The sequence below is a fragment of the Theropithecus gelada genome, chromosome 14 (genome assembly GCF_003255815.1).
Source record: "Theropithecus gelada isolate Dixy chromosome 14, Tgel_1.0, whole genome shotgun sequence".
Taxonomy (NCBI): Eukaryota; Metazoa; Chordata; class Mammalia; order Primates; family Cercopithecidae; genus Theropithecus; species Theropithecus gelada.
Window position 1 is genome coordinate 78,116,523 of NC_037682.1, and position 21,090 is coordinate 78,137,612.

Genomic DNA, 21,090 nt, shown 5'->3' on the forward strand with positions numbered 1-21,090 from the left:
TCTCAAAACAAAACAAAACAAAACAAAAATTACTGCCTGCTAAACTGTAACTTCTCAGTCATTAAACAGCTGGTTTTACTTCAAAAAGGAAATGTACAAATGGGAATAAGGATAATGTGGGTGTATCTTCCAATTCTGAAAATGGGAGGCAAAGTGACCACATAAAAAACAAATCAGAGGGCTGGGTGCAGAGGCTCACACCTGTAATCCCAGCACTTTGGAAGACCGAGGCGAGTGGATCACATGAGGCTAGGAGTTCGAGACCAGCCTGACCAATATGGCAAAAGCCTGTCTCTACTAAGTATACAAAAATTAGCCAGGTATGGTGGGTGCATACCTATAATCCCAACCACTTGGGAGGCTGAGGCATGAGAATCACTGGAACCCAGTGCAGTGAGCTGAGATTGTGCCACTGCACTGCAGCCTGGGTGACAAAGCAAGCCTGTCTCAAAAAATAAAAAAATTAAAAAAAAGAACAAATCATCAGAACTTTACTCCAGTTCCATACCAAAAGATCAAATGCAACTATCCTGTTAACTTATTTTCTCTTGGATATTCAGTTTTAATACACAAATTTATTGCAGAGCAACCCACTCCATTTTGTACGTATCAATAAATCTTCAAACTGACCTTGTATCTCAAAGCCAAATTCCCCCACGACAGCTCACCTGAAATAAAGCCAGTAACTGTTAATTAGTGAAATTCATTTTCTTTTCTTTTCTTTTTTTTTGTCTGAGACACAGTCTCACTCTGTCGCCCAGGCTGGAGTGCAGTGGTGCAATCTCAGGGTTTCCTCATGTTGGCCAGGCTGGTCTCGAACTCCTGACCTCAGGTGATCCACCGCCTTGGCCTCCCAAAGTGCAGGGGTTACAGGCGTAAGCCACCGCGCCTGGCCACTTTTCTACTCATCTAAGAGAAATGCTACCTTCCAAAATTCTGCCCCTCCCTTTCCAAAGATCCAATCTGAAGACAGATGAACTTAGAGAAGCTAAAAATAAAAAAGTACCAACCATTAAAACTAGTTTGATAGGTAAAACTACATATCGGACACAACTAAAGATTATTCTAAACTACATCAGGCCAGGTGAGGTGGCTCACGCCTGTAATCCCAGCACTCTGGGAGGTCGAGGTGATTGGATCACCTGAGGTCAGAAGTTCAAGACCAACATGGCAAAACCCCATCTCTACTAAAAACAAAATACAAAAATTATTCAGGCGTAGTGTTGAGAACCTATAACCCCAGCTACTCAGGAGGCTGAGGCAGGATAATTGCTTGAACCCGGGAGGTGGAGGTTGCAGTGAGCAGAGATTGTGCCACTGCACTCCAGCTTGGGCGACAGAGCAAGACTCTGTCTCAAAAAAAAGAAAAAAAAAAAAAAAAAAAGAACTGTATCAGTAAGTTGCTTAATTTCAAGTCACAAATGGCCAAAAAAAAAAAAGAAAAAAAAAAGGCAAAAACAAAGTTCACCCTTTTTTGACAAATAACTCAAAACTAGATGTACATGTACTACAAGTAAAAGCAAACTTTTTTGGCTCTTAATGGTTGTCACTGGTGCACAAAAGGCTGTAAGCCAAAAACGTGTAAGCAATTATAGCCACAAAAACTGATACAGCCTTGACCTATTACAGAGTTCTAATATTAAACAGATACATGCAATTCTCCATTCTACAATACATATACACAGCATTCATATAATTTAAGAAACATAGTCCTTCCATCATGCAAATTAAATTAAGGATCCTGGCAACAATAATGTTTATATTTCCGTGTTTCTAAAGAATTAAAATTAAGAGACAAAAATAAGGTGAAGCAATTACTCATCAATCCATCACTTAATAATTTTAAAATTATGTCACTGTGGTAGAACATAAAGAAATGGTGATGGATTAGTGATGCTCCTTATACACCCTCAACTGATCCCCCTAATGTGAACAATACTCAACACATACAAGACAATTTTTAATAAAGGTAGAAACTCCCTTTTTTTTTAACATCCAAGATACACACTGGAAAAACATTAGTTTTATCATTATTATTATTTTCATGTGATAGTGGTCTTGCTATGTTGTACAAGGTGGCTTCGAACTACTGGCCTCAAGAAATACTGCCACCTCAGCCACCTGAGTAGCTGGGACTACAAGCATGCACCACCGCACCCAGCTGAAAATTCACACTTGTGTTGCCCATTTCCTCCTAAAACAAAAATCACATAAGACAATGCCACCTATTCCTACCAATGATAAGGTATGCAAATTCAAACTGTTTCTCAAATAATGATATACTAGTAGATGGGACGGAATACTCTAATGGAGAATGAAGCAAAAGCTCAGAGAGAAACTGTCTCTGGTATTCGTTTCCAAAGGACCAAGCCTATAACAAAAAAAGCTAAAGGAACACAATTGTAGCATCACAGAATAACAGAGAAAGAAGGCAATTTAGAAAATAAACTATTTTCATAACGGATTTTTGTGAGGTCATATGGAGCTAGGGTCAGTACCCTACATTCCAGTTAGAGCTTATTCCTCTTGAAGCATATGGAAAATTTATCTTAAGATAAAAGTGGTGGCTCACTCCTGTAATCCCAGCACTTTGGGAGACGGAGGTGGGCGGATCACTTGAAGTCAGGAGTTCCAGACCAGTCTGGCCAACATGGTGAAACCCCATCTCTACTAAAAATAAAAAAATTAGCCGGGCATGGTAGCATGCACCCGCAGTCCCAGCTACTTGGGAGGCTGAAGCAGGAGAATCACTTGATCCTGGGAGGCAGAGGTTGCAGTGAGCTGACGTCGCAACACTGCACTCTAGCCTGGGCAACAGAGACTCCCATCTCAAAAAGAAAAAAAAAGAAGTATAGAAAGTTGACATCTCAAAATGTAATCTTACATATTTACATAAATTATATTTCTCAAAGAAAAGCTCTCTCCTATCTATATCTCATTCCATATAAGTTTTCTGTGAGCTAAGAGGCTCCCCTTCAGACTGCGTAACCTCTAGTCAAGGTTCTTCAGAGCCATCTAAATGCTGGATTTATTCTCTGTGTCTTCTTACTAGTAGTGTTTTAGTTTAAGTATCTGGAAAATAGAGCCAATAGGACTATCTGATGAATAGGTTTGTATAAATACTGTGTTAATAATGCATGTCAATTGCCCAAGACATAAAAAGGTCTCCTTAAATGTTAGCTATTCTCCCCATTTTGTATGTTATGTCCTAACTAAACCAACTGATACGGTTTGGCTCTGTGTCCCCACCCAAATCTCACCTTGAACTGTAATAACCCCCACGTGAAGTACGGGACCAGGTGGAGATAATTGAAACAGCATGGCAGTTTCTCCCATGCTGTTCTCAAGATAGTGAGTGAGTTCCCATGAGATCTGATGGTTTTACAAGGGGCACTTCTCTCTCCGGCCATCATGTGAAAAAGGACATGTTTGCTTCCCTTTCTGCCATAATTTTAAGTTTCCTGAGGCCTCCCTGGCCATGCAGAACTGTGAGTCAATTAAACCTCTTTTCTTTATAAATTACCCAGTCTTGGGTGTTTCTTCATAGCAGCATGAGAATGGACTAATACACCAATTTTTATCAGATTTTGTGAATCCCTGAGGACTGAAAGGTTTCCTTTCTTTTATAAAATTTCTACTTTCAGATCAAAGTTAGGTTTACATTATTTCTGTTGAGAAGACTTCTTCAATGATTCCTGTGCAATCTAGAGAAATCTCGGAAATCCCCCAAACCTCAGTAATTGCCACCATTCATTCAGTCTATGATAAAGTTAATACAAAAAGCTTGAGGCAGCAAAATCTCATCCTCAGCTTCCAGATCAGCAAAACTCCTTGCCTTTCCTGTTTTCACACTGGCAGCAGAAACTACAGATAAAGTGTAATTTTGAAAAATTGGCTCTAACTATGGTCCAACTTGACCTACAGTAGCCAAAAAGCTGTATCTAAAGGTCATATAATTAAAAGTCATACTCCCTTCACAATCTAGCCTCAATTGTTCCAACTATACTTCTCATTGCACCCAACCTGTCCCTCTCACAGTCCAAAAGCACCCCATTTACAAATTTCTTTGTTCCTCAAACACAATTTTAGCTTCCTGTCTACAAATGTTTGCTCATGCTCTTTCCTCCACCTGAAATGCCTAGTGTTCCTAATAACTTATCATTTAAGGTCCAGTTCTCTTCCCTTATCAAAAGCAGTATCTCACTCCTCTGATTTTTAACGTCATTTGATCTGTACTTATCTCACACTGTCTGGCAATACAGCTATCTACATATGTCATCTTCCCTACCAGACTGAGGACAGATTAGTGTTTCTGCACTTTGATTTCACAGTAATCTCAACACGACCTGAATAGTGACACTGTTAATTAAATTTGGCCTAAAGCTGCTTCCATTAGCAGTGAACTGCACCTCAGTATGGTAAAACTGCAACCTAACTTGAGTATAGTCTAGTCTTGTTCCGAGCAGCTAAGTTTTCTGCCAATCACAAGCTGCAAGCTGCTCAGACGTGTCCAAATAAGGCAAACGTGGACCCAAATACAGACCTGTAATGAATCAGGCTATGTCAAGATATCACTTCTTTTTCTGTCTATAAATCCTGACTATCCACATTGCTGGGTGGAACTTTCCAAACCTTTACTCCTTCAGGGTGCTGCTCAATTCATAATTGTTTCTTTGCTCAAATTAACTGCCAAATTTAATTTGTCTAAAGTTTTATTTTAACAAGACTCAATATGTAATGCTAAAGAGCATATTAATTTCTATAAGACTAACAAAGTCTTTTTTTTGAGACAGGGTCTCGCTGTCACCAAGGTTGGAGTGCAGTGGCATGACCTCAGCTCACTGCAACCTCTGCCTCCTGGACTCAAGTGATCCTCCCACTTCAGCCTTACAAGTAGCTGGGACTATAGGTGTGTGCCACCATGCCCAAATAATTTTTATATTTTCAGTAGAGATGGGATTTCACTATGTCACCCAAGCTGGTCTCAAACTCCTGGACTCAAGCAATCTGCCCACCTCGGCCTCCCAAAGTGCTGGAATTACCGGCATGAGCCACGGTACCCAGCCAAAACTAACAAAGCCTTGTTTGGTAGAGATCCAGCTTTAAAAATGCACAAGTGACAATATATCATTTTCAGATACATATAAGTCACTAATTAAATCAAACAGGCCACCAAAATTCTTACTGACTTTAAACTGATTTAACAAATCTTATGTATTCATACTATCACCCAATAAGATAGTTTGTGTTTAAGTTCATTCATAAATTTAGAACTCAATAAAAGCTCAATTCTCAGACAAGTCCACAAAAACCATGAGTTCACAGTATGCCTGATTTTAGTTATTTGCAGACCCAAACATTATGTATAATAACATTCAGAGGTCCAATTTTGGATGGTAAGGTATACTGAGCCCCCTGCACATGTGCCAGCAGAATCATGCATTCCTTCTTTCCTATTCTTCTCAACAACCCCACTACAAACTGTGTGAAAAGGAAAAAATACATTGCTAGTTTCACAGCACTGGTATCTAAAGCTAGGGAAGCAGCTAATAAATGAGAGAAAGGAGGGCTCTAAAATGAAGATGGAGGATGGCACTGAGGAGCCCAGAGTCTATCAAGACAACTCCTGCTCCTTTAAGGGTTCCCTCTCCAGTCTCATCTCCCCTTATTCCCATTAACACTTTGCATTCTACCACACAAAACTATTCAGTTTCCCACAAACACACCATAAAGTGCTTTTTTGTCCCATGTCACTGCTTATCATCTGCAAATCACCATTTATCCTTAAAGTTCCTGTTACCTCCTCTGTGAAGTCTTTACTAACCTCCTTCAAAGTTACTCTTTCCTATTTGATCTTTATGTAAAAAGTTATTATGCATTTACCTCAATGTACTACAATCAATTATTAGTTTGCACATTTTGCACTATTAGATCTCAGGCTCTTTTTAAGGTAAGAATCAAGTGTTTCTTTCTTTCTTTTTTTTTTTTTTTTTGAGACGGAGTTCCATACTTGTTGCTCGGGCTGTGGGGGTTTCTCCATGTTGGTCAGGCTGGTCTCGAACTCCTGACCTCAGGTTATCCACTCACCTTGGCCTCCCAAAGTGCTGGGATTATAGGCGTGGGCCACTGTGCCCGGCCCACTCATCTTTATAATATTTTCTGGACTGTCACCATTTTTACTTAGCACTCCAAAAAAAATATGATTTTTTTTTTATGTTGGCAAAAATCTACTTTTAAACAATTGCTTGCTGGCTGGATGTGGTGGCTCATGCCTGTAATCTCAGGACTGTGGGAGGCTGAGATGGGTGGATCACCTGAGGTCAGTCAGGAGTTTGAGACCAGCCTGGCTAACATGGTGAGACCCCGTCTCTACTAAAATACGAAATTAGCCATGTGTGGTGGCACACGTCTGTAATCCCAGCTACTTGGGAGGCTAAGGCAGGAGAATTGCTTGAACCCAGGAGGCAGAGGTTGCAGTGAGCCTAAATCGTGCCATTACACTCCAGCCTGGGCAACAAGAGCAAATCTCCATCTCAAAATAAAAATAAAAATAAAAAGATACTCTGGAAACATACAATGACACTATTCTTTGTGGACAAAACAACTTATTCACAGTCATGCAACTATTTGTTACCTTCTTCATATATCTAAGACTATTCTGAAAATGTAAAAAATATACACTGGATCAGATTAAGTGGTTCATCCAGCTGAAAGAATATCTGACCCAAATAATTCCAGTTATCCATCACCAAACTATGCCCAGTAATCCTGGAGATTGCCATCAAGTAACATTTTTCTCCTGCACAATTCCATTTCAACATGACACAGAGGTAGCAGAGTTGTATTCCATGTCAACTTCAAAAGATTAAAAACTCAAATATCTTTGGTTTTCCTTAATGTAAACATGTTTCTTCATACCATATACAAAAAGTCAACCCAAAATTGATTAATCTTAAATCTAAGAGCTAAAATTTCTTCCTAAAACTCTTAGAAGGAAACAGGTGTAAATGTGCACAACCTTGAATCAGTCAACGATTTCTTAGATAAATCAAAAGCACAATCAAAAAAATCAGAGGCTGGGTGACAGTGTGATGGCTCACATCTGTAATCCCAGCATTTTGGGAGGCTGAGGTGGGTGGATCGCTTGAGGTCAGGAGTTCAAGACCAGCCTGCCCAACATGGTAAAACCCCGTCTCTACTAAAAATACAAAAACTTGGCCAGCACGGTAGCATACGCCTGTAGTCCCATCTACTCGGGAGGCTAAGGCAGGAGGATCACTTGAACTCCGGAGGCGAAGTTGCAGTGAGCCAAGATTGCATCACGGCACTCTAGCCTGGGTGACAGAACAAGACTCTGTCTGGAAAAAAAAAAAAAGAAAAGAAAAATCCTGAAAAATTAGACTTGAAAATTTAAAACTTTTGTGTATTAAAAGACATTTTACCAAGAAAGTGACAAGCCAAGCCACAGAATGGGGAAAAAATTACAAATCATATAAAGATCTAGTATGTGAAGTATGTTAAGTACTCTTCCGGTATCCAGAATACATAAAGACCAAATTTTAAAACAGGCAAAATATCTTGAATAGATATTTTCCCAAAGATATACAAATAGTCAATAACCACATAAAGAAATGCTAAACAGCATTAACCATTAGGGAAATGGAAACCAAAGTCACAATGACATAACACTTCACACCCACTAGGATGACTATTTTTTAAAAATCAAAAAACAAAAATCCTGAAAATCACAAGTTTGGCAAGAAAATGGGGGAGAAATAGGAACCTTCATACATTGCTAATGGGAATGTAAAACGGTGTCACTGCTGTGGAAAACAGTTCGGTACTTCCTCAAAAAGTTAAACAGAATCACCATATAAACCAGCAATTTTACTCCTAGATATGTACCTAAGGGAACTGAAAATACGTTCACATGAAAACTTGTATATGAATGTTCATAGCAGTATCATTCTTCATAGCCCAAATGGCTAAACAACCCAAGTGTCCACCAACTAATGAAAATATAAATGAAATGTGGATATCTATACAAGGGAGTATTATTCACCTATAAAAATGAATAAAGTACTGATATGTGGTACAAGGATAAACCTTTAAAACATTATAACTGAAAGAAGCCAGGAAGAAAAGGCAACATATTGTATGATTCCATTAATATGAAATGTGCAGAACAGAAAAATTCGTAGATAGAAAGTGGATTAATGGTTGCACGGGGGCAGAGGACAGCTTAGGAGTGACTGTTAACAGATACAGGATCTCTTTCTTGGGTGATGGAAAATGTTCTAGAATTACATAATGGGGATGGTTGTACACAACACTGTGAACATACTAAATAACACTGAATTCTCTACTTTAAAACTGAATTTTATGTTATGTAGATTATGTCTCAATTTTAAAATTGCAAAAAAAATGTGTATCCTAAAAGGGAAAAAAATAAAAAAAATTGCAAAAAAGAAAATTATGTGTGTGAGGCCAGGAGTGGTGGCTCACGCCTGCAATCCCAGCACTTTAGGAGGCTGAGGTGGGTGGATCATGAGGTCAGGAGTTCAAGACCAGCCTGACCAACATGGTGAAACTCTGTCTCTACTAAAAATACAAAAATTAGCTGGGCCTGGTGGCTCGCACCTGTAATCCCAGCTACTTGGGAGGCTGAGACAGGAGAATCACTTGAACCCAGGAGGCGGAGGCTGCAGGAGCCGAGATCGCGCCATTGCACTCCAGCCTGGGCAACAGAGTAAGAATCTGTCTCAAAAATAAATAAATAAATAAATAAATAAAAATAAATAAAAAATTATGTGTGTGGGGGGGTGTGTGTGTGTATACGTACACACAGCTAACCCTCCATATCAATGGGTTCCATTATCATGGATTCAATCATGAATTGAAAATATACCAAAAAAAGCATCTCTATTAAAAATGCACAGACTTTTTTCCTTGTCATTATTTCCTAAACAATACAGTATAACAACTATTCACGTAGCACTTACATTGTATTAGGTATTATAAGCAACCTAGAGATGATTTAAAGTATTCAGAGAATGTGCATAGGTTATATGCAAACAATGCCATTTTACATCAGGGATTTGAGCACCCTTAGATTTTCTTATCTGTGGGAGGTCCTGGAATCAATCCCCTACAGATACTGAAGGACAACTGCATATATTTATCATCTCTCCTCAAAATCTCCTCTTTATTTTAGCTTTGGATTAGTTAAATGCTAATGTTTCAAATTATTCAATACAGTGCATGAGTCGGATTTCTGCAACAATTGTTTGAAGTATATCAAAAAGACTTGCCAATCCTCTGCAGTGTGAATACCACCCGCTCTTTACTTTTTGCGGCATACTTAGATTACATTAAAATTTTTGCATATAAGATGTATGTAAAATATGGCACGCATTCCTATTTCTTAAACATCCACAAGATAATTATTACCAGCACATAAAATTTTAAGTGCACACACACACAACCCCAAAGATGACCCTTGATCTCAGAGCTTATAGTCACGTGGGACCTATAATCAGAAGAAACATGTACATTAAAATATGACAATTGGGTATATTTTGTGAAGTCCCTTGCAGAGTATATCTGCAATCTTTAGTAAGGAAATAAGCTTTGGAAAGCATGCCCAACTTCCTCAACCACTACTTGGAAAAACTGCCCCTTGATTAAGACTTGGGTCCCTAGGATGCTTTCAAGTAATAACTTTATGGCTATAAATACCAGCACCATTCCCCTAACCACTGCTAAAAATTTCATGTATTCAGATGAAACTTTCAGCAATTCCCACTGGCCCCTGGAATCAACTTACTGATTAATCTAGATTAAGTGATCCTATTTTTACCACCATTGCTACCACCTCCCTAACCTTTGCCTCATACCTCATACAGCTTCCTTCTAAAACAGACACTTCTTTTCTTTTATATTTTGATATCATCTGTTAAGTGTGCTTTATCCCTTCTTATATCAAAAATGAGTCTACTGTACAGTTATACTTTAGGAGGCACCTTTTGCACAAAAAGATGTGATAGGCACCTTCTGGAGTTGTGCAAGGAAGCAGCTCTGATAAACTCTTCAGATCTATTTCTGGTCCTCTGTTAAATTCTTAAAAATTACATTCCTAATTTCAAGAATATGTCCTCAAAAATGTGCATTTTAATATAGCGTTCAAATGGAGCAGCTACAAAAATTCTGAAGTAACAATGTTTTTGGAAGACACGACCTTGCATCTAAAGAAAACTAAACTTCTTAATGCCTCATGAGTTCCATGAAACACAGTAATTTCTTATGTTTTTAATCAATGTTACTGACTTTATATACAAATTTGTAACCAGGTAATTTCCATAGTCACCGTAAAAAATGTCCTTAAATGTCTACTGGTATAGATTTTTATGTCCATAAATTGTTCATGGAATAGTCTGAGCTATGAAGGGAGGTTAAGTATAATCATTTGATATTTACTGAGCACCCATGGGGTTGCTGACTAGGTACTTGAAGAAGAGACAAAGAACAATACAGAAAACAGTTCCTGTTCTACAGAGGAAATGTGCATAAACCCAAAATATATAAAAGCAAGATTAAACTACAGTTTAACAATATTTGAAACTTTATAAATGGTGAGAATAATATTGGACTGACAGGACCAGGGGAGTTATTCAGTGATGGTTTTATGAAAGTGGTTACTTTAAATGTGAATATTAACGGGAGCAAGGTAAAGTAAGTTTAAAAGAGGCCAAGCATAGTGGTTCACACTTATAATCGCAGTACTTGGGGAGGCCAAGGTCAGAAGTTCGAGACCCGCCTAGGCAAGAGACCCCTTTCTCTTTAGCAGGGCATGGTGGCACACACCTGTAGTCCTATCTATTCAGGAGGCTGAGGCAAGAGAATCCCTTCGGCCCAAGAGCTCAGAGTTACAGTAAGCCATAATCATGACCCTACACTCCAGTTTGGGTGACAGAGCAAGACCCTGTCTTTAGTCCAAGGAATCATAAGTCCAAAGGCTAATGGTTTGGTAGTCAAGAACTTTTGGCACAATTGATACCTAACCTGCCTGGCTTTCACAAAAAAAGATAGTTTTGATATTAACAAAAAAAAAAAAGAGAGAGAGAGAGGGGACAAATAATCAAGAGTTCCAATTAATAACTAATTTTTAAGGTCTTTGGGAAAAAAATTTTAAATATTAGTGTTAGACTTTTTTGCCCCAGCAGTTCCCAAGTCATACTGAACACTCCTTCCAATCTACTTATGGACATAAAGTGGACATAGGGATTATGGTATCACATCTCTTGCTTGAAATCTTCCAAAAGTTGGGGCACTGTTACCTACAAAATCAAATCCAAAATCACTCCTGAGAATTCAAAGATCCCTTAAATCTAGTTCCTCTTTGAGTACTCTTTTGTCTCCTGTAACACACACTCATCCCTAAAAGTGCAATTTTTGTAGTCTCAGAACCTTTACACTTTAAAATTGAGGACCCAAGAGCTTTTATATAGGGGTTCTCTATCAATATTTACTGTTAGAAACTGAAACTGAGAAATTTATCAACACTAACTCATGTGAAAAATAACAGTATTTTCAAAAAAGCACCCCAAAATTTAGAAGAATGGCATTGTTTCACATTTTTGCAAAACTCTATTTTGTGGCTTAATAGGAAATAGTTGAATTCTCATTATCTGCTACTACATTCAAACTGTTGCAATATCACACATCACATAGCCTCTGGAAAACTCCACTGTACAGTGGCGAAAGAATAAAAATAGAAAAGGCAAATAATGTCTTAGTACATGAAAATAGTTTTTAACTCACAAACTTGCTGAAACGGTCTTGAGAACCCCCAGAAGTCCCCAGATCACACCTTAAGAACCACTGCCAACAAAGGAGAAACGCAATACAATGCAGCAAAGATAGTCTTTTCAACAAATAGTACCGCACAACTCCACATCCACAGGCAAAAAAAAAAAAAAAAAAAAAAAATGAATCTGGAGACAGACATTACACTCACAAAAATTAACTCAAAATGGATCACAGACCTAAATATAAAATGCAGAATTATAAAGCTCCCAGATGGTGACACAGAAGACAATCTAGATGACCTTGCATTTGTTGATGACTTTTTAAACACAATGATGAAGGCATGACCCATTAAAGAAAGAACTGCTAAACTGGACTTCATTAAGATTAAAATTTTCTGCTCTGTGAAAGGCACTGTCAAGAGAATGAAAAAGACAAGGCACAGACTGGGAGAAAATATTTGCAAAAGATACATTTGATAGCCAGGCTTGGTGGCTCATGCCTGTAATCCCAACATTTTGGGATAACGGAAATGCCACTTTAGCTACCAAAAGAACAGGAAGAGCAAATACTAAGCCTTTACTTTGAAAGTCTAAGGCTACTACTTCCTGGTAGGGCTCTAACCTCTTGCCAAGAAGCCTCTAAGTTTTTCTTTCTTACTTCTTTATTTTAAGTGAGAAATCATGAAATTAAGCATTTTAGAGCTGAAGAAAACAAAGGAGAAACAACTATGTCTACGGTGAACTTTCACATTAACTATTCTAAACGATCATCATGGCCAAATAAATTTACTTAAATGAATGCGATTCTGATTATTAAAATAGATTATTTTTAAACAATCAGTGTATTTTAAAACATCAAAGTAAATGTTTCATATAAATGTCTCACAAAGCATATGAAAGAAAAACACCAATCACTTCTTATGAAGTGTTTCACTTCTCACCTGCCATAGTAACTTTAAATTCAAAGACACCTTTAAAAATTATCCAGATATATAAAATATTTAGTAAACATAAAAGGTATAGATGCCCAAAGTTTAATATTATTTCTTAACATAGCAAATAAATCCATCGGTGAACAATAATTACAAAAGTATTTCAGAATTCATTTGCTAATTACGAATAAGCGGTTACAAAAAACAGGTGAATATTAAGTTATCTTTAGAGTTTCTCTTTTAAAATACATACTATTCAGAAACTTAACTAGATATATCTGGGAGGAAAAAGGATCCATTTGTGAATTTTACTATATAACTCAGGCATTCTGTTCCGCCATGGCGACAGAAAAAATAAAAATAAATAAAATGCCTCAGGCATTTGACATGTATAATCAAATCTTACTCATTACTACCACTTTGATAACTCTATTACTATTTTCTGTATTGCAAAACTACTAAAAGACTAGTAAGGATAATGAAAATATAAATCATATGACTAATTCTTATAGGAAAGAATAGGAAGCCCAGACATTAATTACAAAATAACTGTCTTTTTAAAACCAGCTCCTTTTGAAAAAAAAAGTCCCAGTTACCTTACTTTTAAATAAGAGATATCCTGGGACAGATCTTCTACTTTATTTCTTCCTTATATGCATCTTCTTAGAAACCACATCCTAGTTACCAGATCCTTCTTGACAATACACAAACTAAGCACCCATGATATTAACTGAAACATTAAAAACCATTTGTGCTTTAAAAGAGAATTAATTCAGGTACAGTTTGGCATGTTACATACATTTTTAATGTAGTTACACAAACCCCTAGACCAAATACAAATTCCAACTTCTACATAAGCAAAATATTCAAATCTTACTTTTTAAAAACTTATTTCCAATTTCTAGATTCAGTTCACAACATACAAATAACCATTCTGTATCTACCATAGAGGTATGCTGATAATGGATGCTTAGTAAGAACTTGATCTTGATTTTTAGAAAAGATAAGGCAGTGGGTGAAATGAAATGTCCCTGTAAATTAACTGGGAAAAATATGAATTAAAAAACAGAGACATACAGGATATGGTGACTCACACCTATAATCCTGGCACTTTAGGAGGCTCAGCTGGTAGAGAGGATCCTTGAGCCCCGGAGTTTGAGACCTGTCTGAGCAACATAAGGAGACCCTGTCTATACAAAAATTAAAAATTAGCTGTGCGTGGTAGCAGGTGCCTATGGTCCCGGCTACTCAGGAAGATTGTCTGAACCCGGATGTGAAGGCTGCAGTGAGATGTGATTGCACCACTGCACTCCAGCCTGGGCAACAGGGTGAGACCCACCTCATTTAAAAAAAAAAAAAAAAAAAAAAAAAAAAAAGGAGACATTACAGCCTTTAGTACAAATATTACATTTCAGTGAAATATGTCAAAATATAAACGTCCAAGGATAGTAAATAAGAATAAAGAAAATTAAGAATTCGTATCATAAAATAGGATAAGGGACAGGCATGCTGGCTCACACCTGTAATCCCAGCACTCTGGGAGGCTGAGGCAGGAGGATTACTTGAGCCCAGGAGTTCAAGACCAGCCTGGGCCACATAGGGAGACCCTCATCTCTCCAAAAATAAAAAGTTTCTTTAACCAGGCGTAGTGGCACATGCCTGTAGTCCCAGCTACTTGGGAGACTGAGGTGGGAAGATCTCTTGAGCCTGAGGAGGATGAGGCTGCAGTGAGCTGTGATCCTGCCACTGCACACCAGTGACAGAGCAAGATTCTATATATTAAAAAAAAGGGTGGGTTAAGACTAAAGATTGTAAGATCAGATAAAAATGATTTATATATTAAGAAGTTATAAATTAAAAATTGTGGGCCAGGCACAGTGGCTCACATCTGTAATCCCAGCCCTTTGGGAGGCAGAGGTGGGAGGATCACGTGGTCAAGAGACCCAGACCATCCTGGCCAACATGGTGAAACCCTGCCTCTACTAAAAATACAAAAATTAGCTGGGTGTGGTGGCGTGCGCCTGTAGTCCCAGCTACTCAAGAGGCTGAGGCAGGAGAATTGCATGGACCTGGGAGGCGGAGGCTGCAGTGAGTCAAGATTGCACCACTGCACCCGAGCCTGGGGACAGAGCGAGAGTCCAAGACTCCGTCTCAAAAAAAAAAAAAAGAAAAAAAAAAGAAAAAAATGTTTTTTTCTATCCTGCAATAATTATGGTTCTTTTAAGCATTCTATACTGCTAAACAGAATTAGAGGCTACTTTCTATGTATATGAATTGCCCCCACCTGCAGCTGTGAGACAGGATTAAATGAGATGACGAGAAAGTGCCTGGAAAACTGAAGTCCTTCAAATATAAGGACTGCTATGCCTCTACCTTGATTATGGCTACTAAAAGCCTAAAATTAAATGGAAATCGTGTTTATTTTTACAGACATATTCCAAGTTCAACAACGCTTTCACACTAGGGATGCTAGTCAACGTTATTATCCACTAACACCTACAGTATAAGCAAAGCAAAAAGATCTTTCTTCAATAAATATATAATGTAGTATGAATTAAGCTATAATTCATGGATTATTAATAATCACTTCCTAATATGGAAAGATCTTGGCGAGAAACTGCACAGAAACCACCTCCACACTCTAAGAGCTCATAGGAAAACCAACAGTCCTAAGCATATTTTTTGTTAAATGCTGCCATTTTAAAATGAAATCATTTTCATTAGATTCATACAAAGAAGCATCAGTTGCTAGAGGCATTAAAAGGTGCACATAAACTAAGCTTTCACTATAAAGAAAAACTTCTAAAAGACGAAAAAGTACTTGAAATGACAGGTTTCTGTATTAAAGCCTAAAGTTCATGATGTCAACACCATGAACTGTCCGTAGAAGACTCTTAAATTTTCTCAAAGCATGTTAGTGTGTGCAAGGAAGGTATTTGTTTAGTAAACCACTCACTGGTCAGACTTTACCTAAGATAAAGGTATTTTATTAGTGAGAACTGATTACAGGACATTTTAAACAACAATGTAGGGAAAATAGTATTCCAGTATTTTAAAACCTCATTGAAAAGAAATAGAAGTACACTATCTACACATATATTTTTAAATCAAATACTACCAGGTATACTCAAGTTCCAAAAAGGTGAGAGCTTATAAAAACAGAAGTGGAAGAGAAAAAGAACGACAAATGCAAGATTATCCTCCAAACCTAATCCCAGTTAGCATCTGCAGTAGTGGTTAAAAAAAGAGAAATAGCTAATAACATTTATGAAACCACATGCAAATAGCACTCTTCCAACCCTACCTATTTTCTCCTCTTTTTGGTAATGCGTTAAAAGAACCACTGGTACATTTGAAACAAGACACAAACCTTTATAAAAAACTTTTAAAAGACTTATCGATTATTATTTTGAATGAGGAAAGAGGAAAATAGTTCACACAGTCACAAGTAGTTTCTTCATACTCTCATACCAAAAAAAAAAAAAAAAAAAAAAAACAACTAACAGAAGAATTAACACAGTGTCAGGGCAAACTGTAAGATTTGGTAGGGCAAACCAAGTAGTCACTTGAAGAGCCTAAATAGTAGAAACGTCTACTACACATATCAGATAATCAAAAAATCACATATGGCTTTACGATGCATTTTAAAAAGTTTTCTGTTTGTAAGTGTCACCATTTAAATATATTCTCCATTCTCTAAGACAAACAAGGACTGAGAGTTTAAAAGCAGCTTGAACGCATATCTGAAAGAACCAAGCACTAATGCTTTTTATTTAAAACTTTTTCCACAGTGGAGGAACAATCACAACGAATAATGGGCTTCTGTGTAGCAAAAACTTGTTCTAACAGTATTCATGAGCACAGTAACTTGGAAGAATTTACATTTCGTACATTTTTTTTTAAAGTGCAAACTTTACGGCCAAAGTCCAAATGAGAAATCAAAACAGGCTTCCAGACAATGAATTATCTTTCAGGGCATGCTCACTCTTGCTTCAAACAGTAAAGCAAAGTAACTTTCATGTATGATGAAAGCCAGTCAGACAAATGCGTTCAGTCATTTAAAAAGGGAACTTATTTATCGTGACTATTTCCCTATTTTTCCCTGAAAAGTTTCAGGTCTAAGCTCCATTGGCTTGAGTGATCCAATGAGCTTTGTACCCTGAGGTAAAAGAGCGCAAAGAAAAAGGAGGATATTACAGGTGACTTCCAGGTTAGAAAAAAGTTGCGAGGAGTCAGCTCTACTAATTGTATCTACGTTAGCGAACGGACGAATACTGTGTCGTGTAAGAGAAGCTGGTTCCTCAAAAGGTAACTGGCATAATTACAACGTATCCAAACTCAAGCATCATCAAACATCATTTTGCCAATGTTTTTTAAGGGATGTATGTTATTTGTAAGTAAATTTATCAATCCATTTGGAATTCCAACAGTCTACGCTTAACAGTCAAGCTTCTGAATTCAAGCCGCCAGAGTTAACAGTTCCGGGAACTGATAAGAGTATCAGCAAAAAGCCTTTTTCCAGCTCCCCATTTGAAAAGGTGGGGGGCAGAGTTGACAGTCACAAACTCACCCCAGTCAAAAGTATGGACAACACAATGATTAAATTCCACCAGAGGCAAATAAAAATCCCAACTTTCCAGAAAGCTTTCCCTACACCAAATTGAATCCTTTTACTTTCAATCTCACAAAGAAGGTAATCTGAAATAAAAGTCGGGTAAGTGGGTATGGTATTTAAAATAAAATGAGTCAAAAAAAACTACACTGAAGCTACTAGAGAGGCGATGAAAGGTAACCCAAACGCCGGAGGGAAGGTAGACGAGAAAGCCAGGAACGGATGGGAGAAGCAGCTAGTGGAGCAAAGGAAGTGGGGGATCACTTCAAGGGAGGCAGCCCGGAGGGATAACAGGGATTTGGGTGCAAGGAACCAGGCGTTTGCGGAAACCCGAAGAAGGCTGATGAAGAAACAATGGGGCTGGGCAGACGCTCAGGCGAGGGCGACAAGGCGGCACCGGACGGGTGGGAAGGGAGAACAGAAGGCTGCAGTGGAGACGGGTAGGGGGTGAGAAGCCAGGTGGGGAGGCAAGTTGGTTGGGTATGATGGGGTGTGGTAGCGCACCGGACAGGAGGCGAGGGTCCCCTAGGAATAGGGAGGGGACTGGCTTGTCAGATTTTGAGACGGGGAGCGGAGGCCGTGAAGGCAGGTGTGATGGAAGCAAAAGAACACAGCCCAACGGGCACAGGACCCGCCGTGCCAGAGAGGACGCAGGGAGGGAAGAGGCAGCAGACGGGGGAAAGAAAAGAGAGGGAGAGAAGGACGCGGGTCGCGCGGGCGCCTGGGAGGGGGGCCGCGGTCGGTTTCACTCACAGTCCAGGTGCTTTTTCTTGGGCCCCATGATCTCGTGGGTCGTGGCCTTGCATACTGTCTTGGATACGGCAGAGCCCGTGACACTGTGCTGGGCGGCAGTGATTCGGTCCGTCAGGCTCTGGCCGGACATCTCTGCAGTTTCTCCACCACCCTACCCGCTCAGCAGCCGGCGGGGACTGGGACCCCCAAGAGCCGGAGGGTCCCCACCCCCCACCGCACCCCCTACCCCCACCGGCTCCTTCCCCGCCTGCCGGCCTGGGGCGCGGTTCGGGGCCGCGCGCTGCCACCCAGTCCAGAGAGAACCGGCTTGTATCACCCGCGGAGTCGGACAAGATGTCGGGCACTCCCTTGCCCCCGCCTCAGTTCAGCCCACCCCTTCCCTGGTCAGCTGGAGCCGGGCAGGGTAAGAGGGACAGGCAGCTGCAGGAAAATGGCGGCGCCAGGCTCCTCCTCGGAGCTTTCCGGGCTGCCCCCGGGTCACGTGACTCGGACACCGCCCCTCCTCCCTTCTCCCGCCCCTTTCCCCTTCCCTTTCCTCTTCGACGCCCGCCCTCCCTCGCTCAACGAGGGAAGAGCGGGGCGGCGCCCGCGCGTTACGTGATGGAACTCGCCAGGCAGGCGCAACAGGAGGCCCGCCCGAGGGGAGTGCGCAGCCGGCGCGTCACGTGACTCTCCCTGCCAACAGGTCGCCTGAGGCTCGGCCCGCGGGGTCACAGACGGGGGGCGGGGCGGGAGAGGAATGGCGAGGGCGGCGTGCTGGGGGCGGGGCGGCAGGCTTCTCCACTTACCCCCAACTCAAGTGTGTCCTCGTGTCTGTGGTTGAAACCAACAGCCTGAGAAAGGAGGTGCAGCTGCCGTCACAGCTTCCCCTGAAGTCGGGGGTATTAGGCCTCTGGCTCCCCGAGCTTTCCTAGCAGAGTCAAGAAGGTATTTCGAGACGCCTCCCAAAGCCGCCCTCCTGGCTTAAAGGAGAAGGTTCCAGGCGGCCTATTTTCTGAACCTGCCAGCATGCCTCTCTCTACCGTGGAACTATTGAAGCTCTCCTTATTTACTTACCCCAGAAAGGTTTTTTTTCCCCCCCTTTCCTTTAGAGGCTTGGAAATGTCACCTGGTTTTGTTTATCTCTACTCCGAAAACCCGACACGTTGCTGCCATTCTAAATTTAGATACTAGCTGGCCCGTATTCATTCTCTAGGGTGTGGAATAGGACAGGAAACACATAGCTTCACTGGAATTTGAAAAGGGAAGTAGTAGGATGATGTCAATAGCGATTAGCTTGACCCTACATGGCTGACTGCTGTGGTGATTAAAGGTCCAGACCATAGAAGGAAGTGAGAGGGGCGGTAGATGGAGAAGTCCTATTCAAATAGTCCAGACATCACTGCCTGCCATCTCTCTTGGTTTAGTCTTTCTTTCCTTGGCCTCTTTTCTCTTATTGGGTGAGCCAGATTTCCATGGAAAGACGTTGACACTGCCCTGTGGACATTTTAAAAGAAGTATTATATCCTGAAATACTATTGAATGAGACCCAGACCATACATAACAAAGCCTTTTATATGTTATTAGAGCCCCTACATTTAACCCAGGGTTAGGGATAAGTTGAAAAATCTCTTGAGTGTTAAGTTACCATGATAGTCACATGTAATCTTGCTAGTTTCAAATGAAATGCTAACATTCTCAGAAAGTCTGTGTACACCATCTGCCAGCCAAATCCAAAATACTGTGCTTCAATCTGGTGACTCTCAAAGGATGCAAAGCTGATAGATATTTAACATTTTATGTATCATATCAGGAATTTTGTGGTCTCCCATTCCATATTCCCCACACCCCCTCACGCCCCTTTTTTCCCCACTATGGCTGGTGAAATTCTGCAGCAACATGCTCTTGCCAAGAACACACAGTTCTTAATCCCAGCGGGCTTCATCTTTGTCAAGCCAGCCTCCAATTTCACAAAACTATAATGACTTCCTTCACTGTACTGCAATCCATCTGTGGTTTGGTGCCCAGTTTGCTGCCCCATCTCCATTGGGCAGTGGAATTACCAAATTTTCAAGACATGTTATCAGCCATCATTGCTACTGGTCTATGGGTTCCACTGTATAAGTTACTGGTTGGCTTGAGCCTCTGCATTGGTAAACCCCAAACTGAGGTCAACACTAACATGGTCTAGCTATCAACAGGTGGATATTTTATCCTTAGGGAAAATGTCAGTCATTCCTAAGTACATAACAGGAAAGTATTACACTGCTACTTTTACCAAAGAGGTTCTTTCAGACCACTTTTGTGACAAAAATTGACATGTTTACCCTATTAACAGGCTGCTGTTAGAAATACCATTTTATTTTTTCCAAGTATACATGGTAGAAGTTTCTAACTATGTAAATAATCAGTAATCATTGAAGAGGATTATGTGTAGTTGTGAACTGAAATCTATGGAGAAATTTAGAAGAAGATGGGGAATTGTTCTAAGGATAGACATTACTGACCTATTTTGTCTTACATGTTTAAGTGTTCTCTATGTCAGTTTCCTTGGTCTCTTCAGGAAATATCTCTACCTGAAGTTCCACAGATGCCAACTCACCATGGCCAAAACTGAACTTCTCTTGCCCTTGCCCAGCATCCTACATCTTTAATCCACACTGTTCCCTGTATCTGTTAATGGCCTCACCACATGCCCAGAAGCTCCCCTCAGAAAGCTGTGATTCAGAGTTCTCCTTCTGTTTTATTTCCCTCATCAAGCCTAACCTACTCTCAAATACATCCCATCTCTAACACCACTTCTGTTGCCTTAGTTCCAGCCTTTATGATCTCTGTTGTACTAGACTATTTTAGTAACTTCTTAGCTGATTCCGTGTCTTTTATACCCTGACTCTCCAATTCAGATATTTCTGAAACTAAAATGTGATTGTCTTTTCTTTGCTTTAAAATCTTCCATTAGCTCCCCCATCGCTACCCTAAAGGATGAAATTAAGGACTCCCAACATGG

The 21,090-nt window shown here is 39.9% G+C and overlaps 1 protein-coding gene across 9 annotated transcripts in view; it reads right to left on the reverse strand.

Moving 5' to 3' along the window:
• The window catches only part of PICALM (phosphatidylinositol binding clathrin assembly protein), a 111,595-nt gene extending 92,270 nt beyond the window's left edge, over window positions 1–19,325 (reverse strand). For 5 of the 9 annotated variants that reach the window (XM_025355850.1, XM_025355851.1, XM_025355847.1 and 2 more), the window contains exon 1: window positions 18,105–18,334. In XM_025355850.1, coding sequence (XP_025211635.1) covers window positions 18,105–18,234 — 130 coding nt within the window. In that variant the 5' untranslated portion in view covers window positions 18,235–18,334. Of the gene's footprint in view, window positions 1–18,104; window positions 18,553–19,160 lie in introns of those variants that run through there. The other 4 variants (XM_025355849.1, XM_025355848.1, XM_025355846.1 and 1 more) reach the window with 2 other exon arrangements.
• Between the last annotated feature and the right edge of the window lie 1,765 nt (window positions 19,326–21,090).